The sequence below is a fragment of the Mixophyes fleayi genome, chromosome 2, assembly GCF_038048845.1.
Source record: "Mixophyes fleayi isolate aMixFle1 chromosome 2, aMixFle1.hap1, whole genome shotgun sequence".
NCBI lineage: Eukaryota > Metazoa > Chordata > Amphibia > Anura > Limnodynastidae > Mixophyes > Mixophyes fleayi.
In genome coordinates, this window is record NC_134403.1 from 148,847,836 (window position 1) to 148,868,949 (window position 21,114).

A 21,114-nucleotide genomic window follows, 5' to 3' on the forward strand; every position below is an offset into this window, starting at 1 on the left:
GGATGTCATGAAGAGTGATTAGATGAAGTGCAATTAATTTCAAAGTCCCTCTTTGCCATGACAATGAACTTAATCCCAAAAACAAAATTTCCACTGCATTTCAGCCCTGCCACAAAAGGACCAGCTGACATCAGGGGGTAAATGTATGAATCTCCGGATTCTTCATCTCCGGCGTGTTCAGCCTCTTCAGCGCTTAAATTTAAAGCGGCGCTGCATTGTAAAGGGAAACTTCCCTTTACAATGCAGCGCCGCTTTAAATTTAAGCGCTGAAGAGGCTGAACACGCCGGAGATGAAGAATCCGGAGATTCATACATTTACCCCCAAGTAAGTGATTCTCTCATTAACACAGGTGAGAGTGTTGACGAGGAAAAGGCTGGAGATCACTCTGTCATGCTGATTGAGTTAGAACAACAGACTGGAAGCTTTTAAAGTAAGGGTGGTGCTTGAAATCATTGTTCTTCCTCTATTAACCATGGTTAGCTGCAAGGAAACACGTGCAGTCATTATTGCTTTGCACAAAAAGGGATCACAGGCAAGGATATTGCTGCTAGTAAGATTGCCCCTAAACAAACCATTTATCGGATCATCAAGAACTTCAAGGAGAGAGGTTCAATAGTTGTGAAGAAGGCTTCAGGGTGCCCAAGAACTTCCAGCAAGCGCCATCAGGGACAAACTGATATTCTGCAAAAGGTACAGAGATTGGACTGCTGAGGACTGGGGTAAAGTCATTTTCTCTGATGAATCCCCTTTCAGATTTTTTGGGGCTTCTGGACGCTTGTCCGCAGAAGGAAAGGTGAGAGCTACCATCAGTCCCTGTGTCATTCCAACAGTAAAGCATCCTGAGACCATTCATGTGTGGGGTTGCTTCTCAGCCAAGGGAGTGGGCTCACTCATAACTTTGCCTAAGAGCACAGCCATGAATAAAGAATGGTACCAAAACATCCTCCAAGAGCAACTTCTCCCAACCATCTAAGAACAGTTTGGTCACGTACAATACCTTTTCCAGCATGGTGGAGCACCTTGCCATAAGGCAAAAGTGATAACTAAGTGGCTCGGGGATCAAAACATCGAAATATTGGGTCCACGGACAGGAAACTCCCCAGACCTTAATCCCATTGAGAACTTGTGGTTAATCCTCAAGAGGCAGGTGGACAAACAAAAACCTACAAATTCTGACAAACTCTAAGCATTGATTAGGCAAGAATGGGTGACCATCAGTCAGTATGTGGCCTAGAAATTGATTGACAGCATGCCAGGGTGAATTGCAGAGGTCTTCAAAAAGAAGGGTCAACACTGCAAATATTGACTCTTTGCATAAACTTAATGTAATTGCCAATAAAAGCTTTTGATACTTATGAAATGCTTGTAATTTTACATCAGTATATCATAGCAACATCTGACAAAAAGGTCTAAAAACACTGAAGCAGCAAACTTTGTGAAAACCAATACTTGTGTCATTCTCAAAACTTTTGACCATGATTGTATAATAAATAAAATGCTGGAAGAACTCTTATGCCATGTTACATTAATAAAAAAAAAAAGAGATACAGTATTGCTACATATATTGTCACACTAAATACCTGGCATACTCTAATACATGGGTTCTGGAGACCGCAATAGTGTCATTCAAGAGGACTCAGGAGCCAAAGAAGAGAATAGGAGATTTATATGATTGTAACTCATGGCCTTGCGGAGGGAGGTTTCTGCCATGAGATACATTCTTTCCAAGATGTAATCAACTGTTGGCTATCTGGTTTCCCATTTTTAGGTTTGTTTATTTTTTTAATGTGTTTGATTATTTTTAGATTTAGGGGTAGATTCGCGGCCGTTCCAGATATTTTCTGAATTAAATCTGCCCCTTAATGTTATTAAATATTCTTGTTTTTTAAAAAAAATATATACACATGTACTAATATTAGAATGAGCAAACATAATACTTGGCTACATTATCAGGTACACTGTATAAAAAAATGCATCATGCGTTTAACAAAAGCAGTGCTGGAAAAAAAGGTTACAGTATATCATATTCAGACACTGTATGTATAAAAATGTTTTAAAAAGTTACCCGAATAGTTGGAAACTTTTTCCAATATTGTTCACCTATACTAAACTCACACTGGTATTTGTTTTCCAGTTGTCTAATTAAAATAATTTAAATTACAATAGCTAGCTAAAATGAGTGGGGGATTTTAAACAGAGTAGTTTGCCTAAGCCAAAATCTGAATGAGAAATTTCATTTTACATTTGTCCCATTTAAAGCACAACATGTCTTTTAAAGTCATCTCTACAGTATTTGAGGTTGTAAGTGTACATCACACCCTATGTTTTTTTTCAAAACATTATGATACATCAACTAATGTAAACTTTACAACTCTAATCAAATTTTACATTGAACATTATCGCGTAGTTATTTTATTTACCCCACCCCTTAGATTGTACGTTCCTTCGAGCAGGGTCATCTCTCCTCCTGTCTTCACCACTTTTAACTCTGCTCTCCAGCTACCTAGCCCTCCTCCTCGAGGACCCTCTTCCCCCTGTCCCCTCTCGCTCCCTCCTCTCCCCTCCTGGGGTCTCCCTGTCATCCGTGCCCTCCCTCTTGGGCTCCGTCATATGCAGACCTTCCCCTCTCCCCTCCCCTGCCCGTGCTTTGAGCTCACTAAGTTACTGTGCTTATTGTTTACTGTACTGTGCTGTCTCACCTCGTATTGTAATTTCGTTTGTCCCTGTACGGCGCTACGGACACCTAGTGGCGCCCTATAAATAACAATTTATAATAATAATATTTCACATTAAAATATTGAGATTACACAGTAATATGTTTCTATAAGCTCCTGAACATTTCCATAAAACAGCTTACACTGTATACAATTTACTATAAAATCCCAAATAAGTTACCACACCAACATCTTTTCAAAATTTACGGATAGCGTTCCTACACTGAGATTCACATTCATCATCATCATCATCTATTTATTTATAATGTATTGGATTGAAACCTATTCCACTGCAGATTCCTGTACATTCTGCATGTCCTCTGCATTGCATACCAAGGTACTGTGGAAAACAAGCTATCACTGCTGCCATCCAACATCTCCCTAAAGATGCCATTTAGCTCTGCTCTATATCCCGAAAATAACTCTCCTGTCTTGTAATAATAAACTAATATACAGTCTTCCTAGTTTCTGTATTTCTGGGAGAAGGATACTGTATATTTACATACTCTGCTTTGTTTTGGACTAAATTATATGACCTGAAAGCTTGTATGGATACAGAATTGTTATGGAACTTTGATAGAGTATCCTGAATTTTCAAGATCTGAATTAGGTAAAAATCCTTAGAATTTACAGAAATAAACAATACACTGTTAATACTGTACAAAATATACTACTACTATACCTGTAATAAATGTTATAACAAATTACTACTAAATGCAGAAGTACCAAACAGGCATGTCCAAGTAGCCCTAAAAGATTTCAGAGATGAGAGATGATAAGCATCTGTGTTCATTGACCAGATACAGTTGCTAGTAGTGGCACTTCGATATGAAGTAATGAAGGCTAAATTAGATAGGACATCATTGCTGGGCACAGGAGCTTAATAAACAGGGCTTTAATGGGCACAGCAAAGTGATATAACTGGCTAGTGATGCAAAGCAATATAAGCTCTTATCATGCCAACACTACATGTTAGTAAGGCAGTATCACATCAGTAATTTAAAGTTTTTCCAGGTAGCAGAGTACTAGCTGAATTGCACCTTTGGCAAAAGGTTGAAGTGAAGGGAGAATGCTCCACCCTTGTCACACAGCAGTTATTAAGCTCACAAAATATATGCACGGTCACATAGCTTAATTACAACCGTGTGAGAGGGACAGAATTCTTCACTTAAACCTGTATGGGAGTGATTAAACATTATCAACGCTAGGGCTTTTCTAGTTTAAAAAATTGGTATAATTCGAACAAATTGTGCAACACCATCCTAAAAAGATTATTGATTTTTTTTATATTGATCCCACGTTATGGAAGTTTAGTATGGGGACACACGTTTGGGAAAAGGAGGGGAGTGTAGAAATTAGAGATGGGCGGGCTCGGTTCCCCGAGATCCGAATTTATCCAAATTTAGCCTATCCGACTATCGAGCCGAGCACGCTCGGTACTCTCCCGCTCATTCGGATTTGAAATAGAGGCAAAACGTCATTGTGACGTATTCGTATTTCTGAGCTCGGTTCTTGAGAGATTTGAAAAGCATAAATACCAGCCTCCACAGCAATCCATCGCCATTTGACAGAGGGAGAAAGCAGGGTTAGGTCACACTGGCTATATCAGCGCAGGGACAGAGCAGTAATTGGACACATTATTGTTTGTATGCAATACCATTGTAATCTTAATACCAGTTGTTACAGCAGTAAGAGGAGGATAGAGGAGGGTTTTTTTGTGCAGTTTCTGGCACTCCAAGTGCTTTTGGGGTGTTGCCCATTATTTTGCTTTAATATTTCTGGCTGTCAAAAGTCATATTTGTCAGCAGTATCTAAAACAATTTGTAGCACTACAAGTGCTTTGGGCTCAGAATGGATTCAAAGCAGTCCACATATAAGCAGAATGAGCAACCAGGTTCTGTCACCAGTCCTGATGGTAGTGTTCGCAGTACGTCATCTGGGAAAGGCGATGTCAAACTACACAGTCTTTTGAAATCAGTCAAAAAAACACACACCAAAAAAAAAATTACCGGGTTGAAGCGAAAAAGAAGTGTAACTGAGGAAAAGTTAAGTGCCGATAAAGAAAAAATTGCCAACACGCCATTCTACACATGCAATGGCAAAGAGAGAATGAGGCCTTCACCTTTCTCTATTAGTGGCAGATCCAAAAATGTTACCGAGCCTACAAGTGGTCCACAACTACTGTTACACGTCAAATCCGAGCTGCAAGATAACAGTAAGGCATTAGTGAATAATGTTTGCTCTGAATCAGAAATGACACCAATCCCTGTGGAGAGTCCATCCAACAGTGGTATGTCTAATCGTGAGCATTCTGTCAGTGTACCCATAAAGAAGGGGCCTTTCAGCAGTTCTGCTGATGTGTGCCTGAACAGCCCGAGTGTAGCCAGTGATACACCAAGTGAGGATGACACTTTGGAATTAGAAGAGGATGAGGGGGAGATTTGGGTAGCCGACAAGGGCGCTGATGAGGATGCGGTTGATTGTGTAAGTCCTGCGCCAGTGGCAGCAGGGTGGCACCAGTGGTAGCAGTTCTGGCACGTGAGGTTCTGGCACCAATTTGCACTTTCCAAACACAAGCAGAGATGACGCAGGTGGCAGACCACAACAGTTTGACATCTGGGTTGGTTTGAAGGATTTGACAAAAAAATATGTGACCTTGCCCATAACTGCAACCAATCCTACTATTAACATGCAAAGGGAGGGCCTAGCAGGGATTAAACTATATTTTTCCTAATTTGCACTAATACGGTTTGGGAGTAATAAACACCCAAAGTCGAGTGCTCAATTGCTAAGAGTCATTGATGAAGAGGAAGACAAGCAGGCTTGTCTGTAGAATTTGCAGGCAAATTTTACTGCATTATATAGGTAACACCCAAAGAGAAGAGCTCCATTGCGCCATTGCTAATTGTAATTGAACTAGAAATAATAGGGCTGACACTCTTTGTGTAAATCTGCAGTTACATTTTATTGTACCATAGCTCACTCAGAAACAGGAGAGGTGGCAGGGTTCAGTGCTAATCTTCCTCAAACAATACTAATTCATCCCACCATCATAGAATCCGGAGGCCCAGCCAAATGAGGTAATTAAACCCTTCTTAACCCAGCCCACCGGAGACCCTAGTGAGAGCCAGCTAGCAGCTATTACAGTGGACCCAGGGGGAAATTAGATGAGATGATCTTGGGCACTGACCTGTCAGTCAATCCCCATGCCATCTCTTGAAGGGGGGAGATGTCAGGATGAGAGCATAAATCTGATATGCTGAAATAGAATATTGAATGTCAGGGCCCAAATAAATCTTTGCATGAATACCTAAATTAACCTGATCTTCAACTCAGATAAATGTGTGACCAAATGAGCCCAGTAGGAGGTAATTGAGTTAGGCAAACCCTTTGTGTGCGAGACCAGCTTAAGATATGCAGATCACAGACATCCATTGTATTTGATCCTGTATTTCCCTAGCTAATTGACTTCCTTTCAATAGGTAGTGTAAACACAAACTAACCCCTGGGTGTAAATTGGAGAGCCATATGCCTAAGTGCGAATTTTGTAGACTCTTGTATAAAAATCTGCATGGTCTTTATGCAGGTATATAGAAGTATGAACTTGAAAGGAAATGCCTTTATTTTTCATATTTTGGAAAATCCCTCTGCCACTCAGTACTGAGGGACAAAAACCACACCAGGGTTTTAAAACATAGATACCAACTACACAGGGAACAGCCATAGTCACATGTATTTCAGGATGAGATTGGATATTGTTGTAATATCATCATATTTAGTATTTAAATGTGCGGGAAATTAGGATCGGTTTATTGAAGGGAAAGTTATGTCTCTGGGAAGTATCTGAGGAAAGCTAAGACCGGTCAAAACTTAGGAATAGTTTAAACAAACCTGAGGTGACACCCAGGGGACATTTCCGCCCCCCACGTTAACATTCACACTGCCCTTGGGAATGTCGTCCCATTTGAGTTTGCTTCAAAACCTGTGTCTGGAGGGACAAAGGGTCAGACTTTTGGGGAAATCAAGTTACATTGATAAGCTGTCCATCTTCCTAGCCAATTCCCCTTGGCCAGAATGCAATTCATGTAAGTGCAAATCTGAATGTAATCCTTTTTATTTTAAACTGTTTTTGCTTGTTATGTCAATATATTGTTTATTCATCATTTTTCTTTATATCTGAATGCCCTTTTTTTTCGTATATTAAATCTAAAATGTAATAAGTTGCGTCCTTGATACTCTAACGGATTCATTAGCCTGTTTAGAAGAGATTGCTCGTCCAGGTTATCCCATGGAATGCCAGTGTGTGATTTGTGGATACATTTGATTAACAAGCTGTGTGTGCTTGTATTTACATTTGTGTAAGTCTGGAGGTGTGAAGAGTTAACCCTGTGTGTGCTGGTGTGGGTCTTGCTAGTTTGTGGAACTAGAAGCCTGTGTGCCAGTGAGGGACAGTATATTGGGGTCCTATTGCCCATACTCAATAGGTGGTGGCAAACCTTTAAGTGTCTGGGGGTGTGAGAGCGCTGTGTTGGGGGCGATTCCGTAGGTCTATAACCTGTGTGATAGGTCAGAGAGACTGCGGGCTGAAATCGTGTGTGACCTCATACAGTGAACACCCCAAAGTCACGGCAGCTGGGAGCGTGTTCGTGAGTGGTTAGCACTTTTGCTTCACAGCACTGGGGTCATGAGTTGGATTCCCGTCCATGGCCTTATCTGTGTGGCATTTGTATGTTCTTCCCGTGTTTGCGTGGGTTTCCTCCGGGTGCTCCGGTTTCCTCCCACACTCCAAAAACATACTGGTAGGTTAATTGGTTGCTAATAAATTGACCCTAGTCTCTGTGTGTGTGTGTGTGTGTGTGTGTTAGGGAATTTAGACTGTAAGCTCCAATGGGGCAGGGACTGATGTGAGGGAGTTCTCTGTACAGCGCTGCGGAATCAGTGGCGCTATATAAATAAATGGTGATGATGATAGAAGTCTGTGTACTATGATGTAATTGCCAATAATGTCCATCAAAATGGAATTAGTAGTTAATTTTAGGGCAGAGCTGTCACGATTTTTGGCCAATTCTTTTACAGCAGAGCAAATATCTAAATGTTGTGCGGAATCATCTGCATCACCACTGGGTGTTTTGGGAAAGCAACTTTTTGTACAACAAGCAGTTGCCTGAGAAACTGAAGGAGAAGATGTCTCAACAAGATGTCGATAGGTCTTGGATCCTTGCAAAGCAAATTAAGTATTTCGTCCACAATTAAAATATAGTTAGCACATTTACTTTGTTTAATCTTTGTCACACGTTAAATTTCTGTAGCTCCTTGTGAAAATGTATTATTAAGGCAATCACTTGACTGAAGCTAACCGTGTCTGCACTCTCTTCACAGGTGACTACTTCGCTGGACTAAAGTACATTCCCCTCAAATGCTAGTCTTCTTGCAGCTGCTGCATTCTCCTACATGATGTTGCAGAAAACTGAAATTGCCCCTAAATTTTTCCGGACACAAACAGCATCCCCTGTGTCACGAACAGCACTCACCTGAGTCTGCGTGACGCGTATGTGACACAGGGTTAACCACACAACAACCACTTGGTATGTCTAAAATGATTAAATACTTCCCTATCTATGCCACACACTAGCTTTGCGATACTAATTACCACCACCAAGGTTTTTTCGGATAAGAGCTGACACTCTTATTTAGGAAGCCTTCGGTTCTCCCTAGCATTAATCCAACACAATTTACTTTAATCAGAGTTCACTTAAACCAAGGTTTGCACAGTTTCAATTAGGTAGCGTCTGGACCAAACTGTCGCGTGAATTCATAAGAACACAGAGACTAGAACTTATTAAGTGTAATTTAATATGGAAGACACATCCACAATGCTTAAGATAGAAAGATAATAAAATGACATACAAATATAGTGCAATTGTTTCTTATAAAATAAAAAGGATAAAACACAGAATTGATACCTCACTTAGAATCAAGTTTGTGGTGCCGGGAGGAGCAGGAAAAAATGGAACCTCTTCAATTACTCCCTCAGAAGAAGAACCCAGAGTTACATTTTCAATACAGTTTTAAAGTCAAGCTACAGAGCCCCCCAGCCCCCTTCCCTGTGAGGTCAGAACCAACAGGAGGGGAGAATGCAAATTAGGGTCTTATGACTTTGCTGTTTTAATACCTCTAAGTCAATTTTTCTTTACACCGTCCTAACTTTTCCTGTGCCCTTATTCAGCTTGAATCTGTCATTAACATACAACCCAGTCTCTGCAGTCGGCCTGTCTGGGGCCTCCAAAACATGTGTGAGATTTCATTGTCTTGCAAGAGATCTCCTCAAAGGCATTCACATTTGCCATCCTGCCATAAATGGTATAAGGTGCTATCCTTATCTACCAGCCCCCCTGGGTGGTTTAACATCCACAAAACCCATTGATCTAACAGCTTCTAAGAGAACCAGGTCACACTATTTCTAGGAAGTAATACACAAACATATATTTGCAGATTTATGCCTAAACTTTAGCTTGCACATGACACCTTCCCTTTTTAAGAGATGGCATGGGAATTGACTGCCAGGTCATTGCCCAAGCCATCTCCCACAGATCCCACCTGGTTCAAATGGAATAGCTGTTAGCCGGGTCTCAATAGGTTCTCTGGGGAGAAGGCTTAAAAAGGGGTTACATATCTCAGACAGCTGGGACTTCTGGTCTGGCAATATCTGTGGGCTAACCTCTGTATTCTTAAAGGGTCCTATCCCTTGCGCTGCAGCTACTAGATCCAATGGCAAGTCCTTCTTCCCCTCATCTGGCAATCTACAGACTGTCAGGGCACACGCATCACTGTCATTAGGAGCCTTCAACAGATTATCATGAAAATTTCTCTCTATCATCCTGGCAGGGGGATCATACCACTGCTTCTGGCTTGTCTGGGCCTGCGTCATGTTCTCATGTACCAACCCTGTTGCAGTGTGCACTTTGTCTCTAATTCTCATGTCCTCTAAGTTAAAGCCTAAGGGAACAATGGCCTGGGATTCCTGACACTGCACTTCTAGGTGGGGACACACTATGTAATTCTTATCTTGGGGGCTACGGAACAGGATGCTCCCCTCCCTCTTGGACTCATCTATCTGGGGGTGTAGAGTAACAGGGAGTTTGGGCCCCTCATCTACCTCCTCTAAGCTGTTAGACGGCTGGCTAAGTGAGAGTGGGCTAGCCACTGACCCCCCTGTCTCTATAGAAAACTCAAGTGAATGGTCAGAACTCAGATGTAGATCTGAGTGGTGAACATTCGAACTACAGGTCCCAGCAGCACGGTAAGGATTGCTGTCACTCGCTATTTCCCGTTGGTCAGGACTAGGTGTCTCCCCCTCATGCTCACCAGCTCTGTGTGCAGCTGGTTCAGGCACAGAATATACATCTTCACTCTGCCCGCCCTCCCAGTTACCTTGTACAGCATCTTCTGGGCATATTACCTGGGTAGAAACATTGTCTTTCTCTAGCACAACAGAAGTAATCACATGGGCATCTGTCCCATTTCTAGTAAGCATAATATTTACACCAGTATTAATGCCAATATCTGCAATAACAATGTCCGCTGTCCCTATCCCATGACAAGATGTCAGTGTGAAGACAGGTTTGGATTCTAACACAATACTGTTATTGGCATTATCCTCATTATTCGCATTAGGTACAATAATACATTCTCTTTCCTGGTCACCTCCTGGTGCCTGGGAAAAAACATGGTTACTCTCAGCAGGTTCTGGTACTGTAACATGGGCGGCATTAAAATCATTACACACTTCAGGTATAATATGGCATTTCCGTTCCCTGTCACACCCTGCTGCCTGGGAACAAACGTTGGTATTCTCAGCTGATTCTAACACAGTGACATTAGCATCATTACCTACATCAGATATAATAAGACATTCCCTGTCCTTGTCACATCCTGGTTTACACATTTCAGGTGCAATTGAACAGACCTTTTCCTTGTCACCTCCTGCTACCTGGGAACAAACTTTGGTACTTTCAGTTGATTCTGACACAGTAACAGGGGTGGCAATGAGATTGTCATTACAGACATACTGAGACAACATTCTTCCTAAATCTGTCCCCAGTAACACATGTATAGGCATATTATCCGAGACCCCGACATCCCTTATACCTCTTCCAGCACCCCAATCAAGGTAAACTTTGGCTACAGGTACAGTAAGGTTAATTCCACCAACCCCTTTCACAGAAATACATTTTCCTGGAATGAAGTCCTCTACCCCTACCAGTTCTGAATGTACTAATGTAACATCTGCACCAGTGTCTCTTAACCCCACAGTTACCTTGCCACCCACAGTGACTGTTTGTAGGTTGTCCGTTCGGCCCCCTTCTGGTCCCGCAACACACAGGACAGCTGGTGAAGATTGCAGGGAAGGTACCCCCCCAGCGGAGGGTGAATTGGTCTTCTTCTCTGGACAGGCGGTACTAATGTGCCCCACCTGGTTGCACACAAAACACCTGCGGGTGTCTCCCACAGCAGGCTTGGCCCCAACCCTTCCAAAAGATGAAGAAACAGTGGGTGATGGTGTTGAGGGGGGTGGCGTTGATCCTCCTGGCCGGCCCCCTTTCCAGGCCGACTGCCCTGGCACAAAAGTTCCTCTTTTAGCTGCAGGTGCCCGGGTGACAGTGTACTTGTCAGCCAGTCTAGCTGCTTCCGCAGATGATGTAGGGTCCCGATCCACTACCCATTCCTTCACATCAGCTGGGCACAAAGTCAGAAACTGCTCCTGGATCATCAAATCTTGCAGAGCATCAAAGGTGGTGATCTGTAGCCCTCCAACCCACTGTTTGAATGAAGCACACAGCTGGGCCACAAGTCCTGAATATGTGTCAGAGGCACTGCGTTTTAAATCTCTGAATTTCTGCCTATGCGCCTCTGGGGTGATGTTAAAGCGTTGCAACAGGGCACTTTTGATGGCCTCATAATTTCCGTCCATCTCAGGTGGTAGATCTGCAAAGGCTTCTAATGCTTTCCCTCGCAAACCAGGGGTTAAATATTGTGCCCACTGATCTTTGGCCAGTCCATACTGTTGGCATGTCTTTTCAAAACCTCGCAAAAAAGTATCCAAATCCCCATCTTTTTCCAATACAGGGAAATTCTCAGGACGGGGTCTGCTAATACCAGCATCTCTGGCTTCTGGCTGGCGTTTGAGCTTCGCAAGCTCCAGCTCATATCTCCTCTCTGCCTCTCGCTCAGCAGATTCTCTTTCTGCCTGTCGCTCTGCTTGGCGCTCTGCTACCTCCATAGCAGCACGCCTCTCCTGACGGTCAGCAGCTTCCTTCTCCTGGAACTGCTGTATGAGTTGCATTTTAGTTGTAATGTCCGCTGGGCCCAAATATTTTAGGGCAGTTTGCAAATAAACGTCCATAGCAGTGTCCACACATGAACCATTAGAATCATCCGAAATTAACAGTCCCTGGTTTTGAGGAATACCCACAGTCAGGTCCACTTCGGAGTTCTGGCTATTCTCTTCCTCGGACACAGCTGTGAGTTGCTGATCCCTCTGCACAAGAGCTTCAATCAATTGCTCCTTGCTTTTTCCACTAGTGGGAATTCCTCCATCCTCACAGTCTGAAATCAGCGCCTCCTTTGTCAAGCGTTTATATGCAGCCGCCATCTCCTCCGCTTAATGCCAAATTAAAAAAGATAAGAAAAAAAAAGAAGGGGAGGGAAAGAAACAATTGCTGTATGTCTTATAATGTGAATTAGTCTGTATTTCCTCTCTCAGGGATCACACACCTTAATTCACTTAAGTTCTTAAAAAATTAAAAATATATCCCACAAGCTTGCCACCAATTTGTCAAGAACAGCACTCACCTGAGTCTGCGTGACGCGTATGTGACACAGGGTTAACCACACTACAACCACTTGGTATGTCTAAAATGATTAAATACTTCCCTATCTATGCCACACACTAGCTTTGCGATACTAATTACCACCACCAAGGTTTTTTCGGATAAGAGCTGACACTCTTATTTAGGAAGCCTTCGGTTCTCCCTAGCATTAATCCAACACAATTTACTTTAATCAGAGTTCACTTAAACCACAAGGTTTGCACAGTTTCAATTAGGTAGCGTCTGGACCAAACTGTGGCGTGAATTCATAAGAACACAGAGACTAGAACTTATTAAGTGTAATTTAATATGGAAGACACATCCACAATGCTTAAGATAGAAAGATAATAAAATGACATACAAATATAGTGCAATTGTTTCTTATAAAATAAAAAGGATAAAACACAGAATTGATACCTCACTTAGAATCAAGTTTGTGGTGCCGGGAGGAGCAGGAAAAAATGGAACCTCTTCAATTACTCCCTCAGAAGAAGAACCCAGAGTTACATTTTCAATACAGTTTTAAAGTCAAGCTACAGGGCCCCCCAGCCCCCTTCCCTGTGAGGTCAGAACCAACAGGAGGGGAGAATGCAAATTAGGGTCTTATGACTTTGCTGTTTTAATACCTCTAAGTCAAGTTTTCTTTACACCGTCCTAACTTTTCCTGTGCCCTTATTCAGCTTGAATCTGTCATTAACATACAACCCAGTCTCTGCAGTCGGCCTGTCTGGGGCCTCCCAAACATGTGTGAGATTTCATTGTCTTGCAAGAGATCTCCTCAAAGGCATTCACATTTGCCATCCTGCCATAAATGGTATAAGGTGCTATCCTTATCTACCAGCCCCCCTGGGTGGTTTAACATCCACAAAACCCATTGATCTAACAGCTTCTAATAGAACCAGGTCACACTATTTCTAGGAAGTAATACACAAACATATATTTGCAGATTTATGCCTAAACTTTAGCTTGCACATGACACCCTGCATGTCAATTTTTAAAAGTTCTGTAACACCAAGTTGATTGTGTGTGGAAAACAGGAAATGTGATGGAATTCAACCCTGCTGTAATGCTTGAACAATATTGGGGTCGTCATCAGAAATGACATATCTTCAGGAGAGTCCAAGCAGGATTAGCCATCTTTCAATGACATCCCTTAGTTTTTGGAACAGATTGTCAGCTGTATGCCTCTTAGTGAAGCTGCTGATACACAAAGTAGCCTACTTCTGAAAAATGTGACGTACTTGGGTATACGCTGCTGCTGTCCCTGCTGGTGAAGGCGAATGACCAACCCAGTGGCCTGTCACAGTCATATAATCTATACTTTGCCCAGTTCCGCTTGCCCACATATCTGTGGTTAAGTGTACAGTGTTTAGAATGTCATTTTGTAGCCCAATGATTACATTTTTAAGAACTTTCTGGTAGAGGTGAGGAATAGCTTTTCAAGTAAAATGGGGTTGTCATGGAATTTGATAATAGGGACAGAACACCTCAAGTAACTGTCTAAAACCAGCTGCATTAATAATGGACATTGGACGCAGATCTAATACTAGCATAGTCCTTATGGCGTCTGTGATCCGCTTTGCGACTGGGTGACAGATTTCATACTTGTTTCCTCTTGCAAAGGATTGTTTAACTGTAAATTATTGGTTCTGGGGATATTGATAATGAAGGTGTTGGGGGGGGGGGCGGGTAGATTGCAGGTGCTGGGATGTAGATGAGAGAAGGGAGGCAGATGATACTGGACTGCTTGTTGTTATTTTTTTTTAACCTAAGTTTCTGATATTCCCAACAGCTTTCCAAGAACTTGCTGAAAAATGAAGTAACATGGATGAGGATCCCAGATGGTTAAGGTCCCTACCTCTACTGAGTGTGGCTTTAAAAATGCTACAAATGGCTAGACAACTGTTGTCAGGATTTGTGTAAAAATAAGTCCGCACTTAAGAGTTGGATTTTTGGTCTTATGCCCAGGCATGACAATGGCCTTTTTCTTATCACTGGCAAGAACTGCAGCAATTTTTCTTTGAAAGTGTATGAAAATCATATTGTGACCTAGGAGGTGGTCAAAATTGATTGGAAATGACTGGAAATTAGTGTTAGGGAGGTTAATAACAATGTAGGTACAAAATAATACCTAAATTATGTTATTTTAGGCGAAATATAACAAATTGCAAAACAAAACCAAACAAAACCAAAACCAAAACACGCAATGGCGGTTTGGCAAAACCAAAACCAAAACACGAAGGTAATTCAGATCCAAAACCAAAACACGGGGGTCAGTGAGCATCTCTAGTAGAAATGCTTAAGACCAGTTTCCTACTGGCATTTAAACATTGCATCTATGTGTCCATACCCATTTGTATTCATACTTAAGCCTGTTATGTATTTAATTTTTGTAGCAGCGAGGTTTATTGGATGCTGCTCGATCAAAGCATATTACTGCACTTGAAAAACTCCATTCATTTTTATGGGAGTGCATTCTATACATATACCTCTGTGCTACATTTTTCCCATTGATTTCTAAGGTCAATTCTTTTCAGTGGAGTTGTGCTCAATATGTAGAATCTATATTGTAATGAATGGGCCGTAAAAATGCATGAGTCATAGATATAATTGGAGCAGTGCAGCACTAGTAATAGTTTCCCTTCCCCCATTAATAGATAATTAGTTATCTGAAGTACCAGCCAATCACATTGCAGTTAGTGTGAGAGTCCTGGTCAATTGATCCTTATTGTATTCTTAATTGCAGCTCTGAGCAAAGCAATTTGCGTCGTCTTAATGGTTTTTAACTTTTCCTTTCAGTGGATTACAAGAAGAACATCTCGCTTGGATAAATCTTTGTGTTATAAAATATAATCTGCCTTGGATTTAATATTAGTTTAAAAGAAGATATGCATTGTATTTGACTATTGATTACAAATTAACAGCATTTCCCTTTGGATTAAAATAAATTCTGCCTCGAATTTACAATACAAATTAAGGATATTTCCCTTTCATTTAGAAGATGGACTACGTTAGGACATGTTAGGACAAGAAGGTATAATGCATTGTTCTGTTTTATAATGAAAATAAACATAACCGATGGTATCAGGGATTATTTCATTTAATTAAACTTTAATTGTATAACTACAAATGTTTATTTATAAATTATTTACTTTGTATAATGAGCAGGGATTTTAGGGACTTCATTAGGTCCAATAAGGTGGCAAAATTGCCATTACAGGTTGGACCTGCAGCCCAGGGGTGTGGAAGAAACCCAGCACTCTTCAGCACTGCTCTGATAGTGTCTGAGAGGGTGCTGGGTGCCATGTTATTTTCCTTGCAGTCTCCACCCCCGATCTGACCAATCTGGGTCAGGTTCGCTATGAGAGGAGGCCCCCACGCTGTGGGTTTCTCTGTTAATAGGGAAAACTAGCTCAGGCCGTTTAGCACTGGATCAATTCAAGGAGCAGGACAAGCCCACCAGTTTTTAAAAATTTCAATAACTCATTTATTCCATTGCGGTTTTTACATACCGGAAACCCCAATAAAGTGAATGGGCCACTGAAATGAATAGGAAAACCTTTGTGCCACTTGAATCTCAGCACATTGACAAACGCATGTAGACAGCCTGTGAACCACATTTCCAATGCATGAGTAAACACATACCATTTATATGTGCTTTCACTTGCGCGATTTTATGCAAATGCCACATGAGTATGTGTTACTGACTTAACACTTTTTTTAGAGATCAAATAAATACATTTCTTTTAATGTGATCAAAACACATTTAAATTAGTTTCACTACAGTTTCTGAAATGCTAACATGTTTTACAATACAGTATCATATACACATGATTACTGCAACTGCTGTATAGTCATAAAGTGTTATAAATTCTCACAATTATTGCAGGAGGTACTATTAAACTGCCTGGGCCACTTACTGTGTATGGGTGTGCTATGTTACAGAGAAAACATCATTTGCTGAGAATATGATCTATGAAAAGGAAGCTGCACAAATGTACAACTTTAGTATCTCCATGGAAATACAATTATGCTAAACTAAGAAGCAAATGGACAACTTTTTCATTAATAACATTCCAGTGTCTCCTATACAGTAGGACTGCGGGCTTCAGGTTGTAAGGTGAAGACAGTGAAACAAGTAAATACCATCATAAAATACCTCTTCAGCTAAGCCACCGTGTCACTAGAATAGATTGTATCACCAAAAACAATCCATATGACCTACATTGTGTTGTGTGGGATATTTGTCCTGAAGTGCAGATTTCTTATACTTTTACTCAAAACTGTACTGTTGCATAAGTACATACTGTATGGTAGATAACTATTTAACAATATATAATACGTACTTTGCATCTGTACTTTAAATATCAGATTTCTTATTATTTTCAAAATATCTAGAGTTACTAACATATGAACAAATATATGAGAAGATATTTAGAAGTTAGCAATATAAGTATCATCAATAATCTAAAACGTTTTCCTAAGTAAGAACCTTTTTAACTAATGATCGCATGGCTGTTAGTTGGATTTCCAAATCACTGCAATTATAGCCTTTTATCTTTTTTTCTTTATTGTTGCTAAGCTTCATAAGTATGAAATACTTATCAATTATTCATTTCTAATAATCTGCAGCAAACATGCCTACAGTACCAAATGATACATTATCTAGCAAGCTCTTGTCCTTAACAAACTTTTCTATCAATATTCAGTTCATTATACTTGTACATCAATATAATATATACCCTAAGCTTTGGGTGTATTCTGCATAATCATTTGAAATATATCAGTACACTAAAAATGTATGTTGTACAGAAACTCAATAAAGAGATGTTTAAAACATTTTATTACCTATCCTATATTATGTGCCTTTATTATGAACAAAAATCTAAATATTATGGGGTTTACAAAACAGATTTAGTCATTGTTAGCCATGAACAGATGCAACGTTTTGTATAGAATCCAAGACTTACAGGTTTTAAGTAATCACAGGTCTCTCAAGGAAGTTTTCAGAGTGACTGAGTAATAAATTAACAACTATATTTAAAAATAAGAGTGTGGATTTTAATGTGTGACAAATGTTTTTTTCTTTCTATGATAAACAATGAGGCTAGTCATTACAGTCTAATTTGGACAGAGGCTTATCTGCACAAGTAAAAGAAGTGTGCAATGGAAACCAAGGCACACTGTTTTTTAGGCATTCCTATTTCCCATTACAAAAAACACTAACATTGCTGAAGAACAGAGTTATTGAATACATATATATATATATATATATATATATATATATATATATATATATATATATATATATAGTATTGTACATCTTACTAGTTACACTGCAGTTTCATTGATGTTAATACACTTTGCATAGTGTTACCATGTTAACAATGGACGTATGGTTTATAAAAACCGTCGCCCATGTGTACAGTATACAAGTAACTTTTTATAGTATATAATTACACTGTAATCCTATAATAATACAAAGCAATGTCAGCCTGGCATGCACGCCTACAAGTAGTTAAAATTGCGAGATTGTGTGACCACTTACAAACTGTTTCTCTATAACAAGTTAAATGACATTTGAGCTTCTCAGGAGGACTTGAGTCACATAATCACGTATGGAACAGTGGCAGACAGTTTTCTAAGGAATGGAATTGGATCTACTCACCTATTTTAGCCAGGGAAGCCAGTAAAATCCAAAGAGTGATTTCAAAAGGAATCTGTACATGGGGGTAATCCAGGGTGAAGACTGGGAGCCGCGTTTCAGCAGGGGTGATCCCATAGTGCGATGCGGTCTGTAGCTCTGTACTGGAACCAGCATGTGAACTTGTTAGCCGGGCGAATGTGATGAGACAGATCAGCAAGGGATACATTCGGTGGATCATGTTACAGTATTAGCACAGCATATCACTTGCAATGCCCACAGAAAAGATCTGCTAAGAACCGGCGGATCATCCAGCAGCCACACTAATTCTGACACTGTGACTAACAGTAACACATAATGCCGTCAATGTCAGTCGCTTCTGCACAGAACTGATTTTGGAGAACGCGCTGACTTCCTGTCTTGTCTCCAGTCTCTTAGCCGTGAACAGGTGCTCAACACGGGATCTGCCCACCGACACTGTCACAGCCCTGGCACCCCTCCCTTCCTCCGCCTGTCCCACAGGGAGTTCTATAATCCACATATTTATAAGGCACCAGTATCATCATACAGAGCATTATATTTATATTACTGTAGTAATAATTAAATGTTTATAAAAAGTAACGCGTTAACTTTTTCCATAAATAAAACAGAGAAGAAGCAATATTGTTGTATTATATTTTATTTTGACATAGTAGTGTTTGTTTTTTTACTACGGAAAAACAAGGTTTATGTTCCTTCATTTGCATTTATTATAGAAATATATCCTTTACACAATATGGGGGGTATTCAATTGACCACAAGCTATTTTTTTAACACCGTGTTAAATCATTTTAACTAGGTTTTTCATCATTTTGGAGTGCGATTCAATTCAACTTTTAACGCACCATTCTTTTTGCTCAAACGGTCCTATCACGCTCAAGTAGAAGATCTATTGAAAGCATAGGGTGTGCGAGAGGTGCGGTGCGTTAAACAGGCTGATATAGTGTTTTATCTCGCACCTCTTTGGGGTGTGCTAAAAACAAGAAACCTAAGAAAACTATTTGAAATCATGTAATAATGGAAAAAAAAGATAAAACTATGTTTATCAGTAATGCATAACATTAAAAAGTTGATTTTATTTTTTAAAAAAGTGAAAAAAACAACATAAAAATAAAAAAAAAAACCAGAAAAAAATGACTAATTATATTTATGTATTTTTTTGTACTAATATGTATGTACTAATGTGTTTTGACATGGTATAGATGACTCTACAGTAAAAAATAGTAAAATAAAAAATATGCTAAAAGAAAGTACTGTATGTAGATATTATAAAATAGAAAGGTTGTGTAATGCAATCTAATGTATGCAAATGTATGGCAATCATTTTTTTTTATACATTACTGCGTTAAACCCTCCCCTCCACTCCCCTAAAAATTTGCAAGCACCAATGAGCAACACGTTACCTGTTTTGCAATTGAATTGCACGAGTTGTAACGCTGCGTTAACTAAAAATGGTCGCTCTAGCAGGTAAAAACCCGCAAAGGGAATTTTTTTTTAACCTGGCTGGAAAAAATAAGACTTGCGGTCAATTGAATTCCCCCAATATGTGTTGAACAATGCATCCTCTGCTTTAAATATAAGGATGTTAGATATCACTGAGGTGGTCTGTGGCCATATAAAACAAAGTAGTAGTTCTGTGACAAATGAAAACATTTCTTAGTTTAATTACCATTGTGTTAAATTATGTTTAGGTATACATATATAATTTTTTAAACATGCATTTTTAGATTATTATTATTATTATTATTATTATTATATTTAATGAGAAAGGAAAGCTGTCAGCCTGTCACAAATGTAGGTCTTGAGAGGTGATTCTATCTGTGACAGGTTGCTGCATGGGTGAAGGGCTAGGTGCAGACAGACATGGGGGTATATTTACTAAACTGTGGGTTTGAAAAAGTGGAGATTTTGCCTATAGCAACCAATCAGATTCTAGTTATCATTTATTTAGTACATTATACAAAATGACAGCTAGAATCTGGATGCTATAGGCATCAGCTACACTTTTTCAAGCCTGCAGCGTAGTAAATATGTGCGCCAGGGGCAGATTGGTCAGAGGCCATAACGGGAAGTTTCCTGGTAGGCCGTTGGCTTAACGACGTGCCTCATGTATGACATTTTTTTTATTTTTATTATTAATATTATTTTTTGTTTTATACCTGGCACAGGACTCTTAATTGGGGGTGCACAGCTGCTGTGTGTGTGTGGGGGGGGGGGGAGGGGGGTTATAAACAGGGGGGTGAGGGTGTGGGGCAATGAGCATTGGGGGCTGGCACTTGGGGCAATGAGCAGGGGGAATAATCGCATTCTTTTGCTGAGTGGAAAAAGGCTTGCTGTTTTCTTTCCCTTCAAGAATAATAGAGACAGAGAGCTACTAGTCCAACTGTGATGACATCATAAACCATACTGGCCAACTCTCCCTGAATGTCAGGGAGACTCCCTGAAATAGGGGTGATCTCGCTCACTCCCTGAAAAGTCTGGCATTCTCCCTGATGCTGAGCCAGTACAAGACGTGGTTGGCTTCGCCATCTGGGGCAAGATGACACTGTTCAGAAAATGTGTCCTATGTCCATGTATAGATGCCTATGGAGGTGGCCATTTTCATGGAGACCAAGATTTAATCAAAGACTGACACTTCAGTCTCTAGAGATTCATTAGCTGCTTTTCTTTAACGCATAGTTGCCTACTCTCCCGTAATGTCCGGGAGACTCCACATTTCTGGGAGACCTCCTGGGCTTCCGGGAGTGCAGGGCAACCTCCCGGTTCTCGCTCCCACAATAGAGAAGTGGCGGGGGCGGGGCTTAACGGCGCAAATATGTCATCTTAGTAATTGGGTCAAAATTGTGA

At 40.4% G+C, this 21,114-nt stretch overlaps 1 protein-coding gene across 1 annotated transcript in view; it reads right to left on the reverse strand.

Moving 5' to 3' along the window:
* LOC142141581 (sodium/hydrogen exchanger 2-like) overlaps positions 1 to 18,695 on the reverse strand; it is an 85,066-nt gene extending 66,371 nt beyond the window's left edge. Inside the window, exon 1 of the mRNA XM_075200199.1 lies at positions 18,253 to 18,695. Coding sequence (XP_075056300.1) covers positions 18,253 to 18,469 — 217 coding nt within the window. The 5' untranslated portion in view covers positions 18,470 to 18,695. The remainder of the gene's footprint in view (positions 1 to 18,252) is intronic.
* Between the last annotated feature and the right edge of the window lie 2,419 nt (positions 18,696 to 21,114).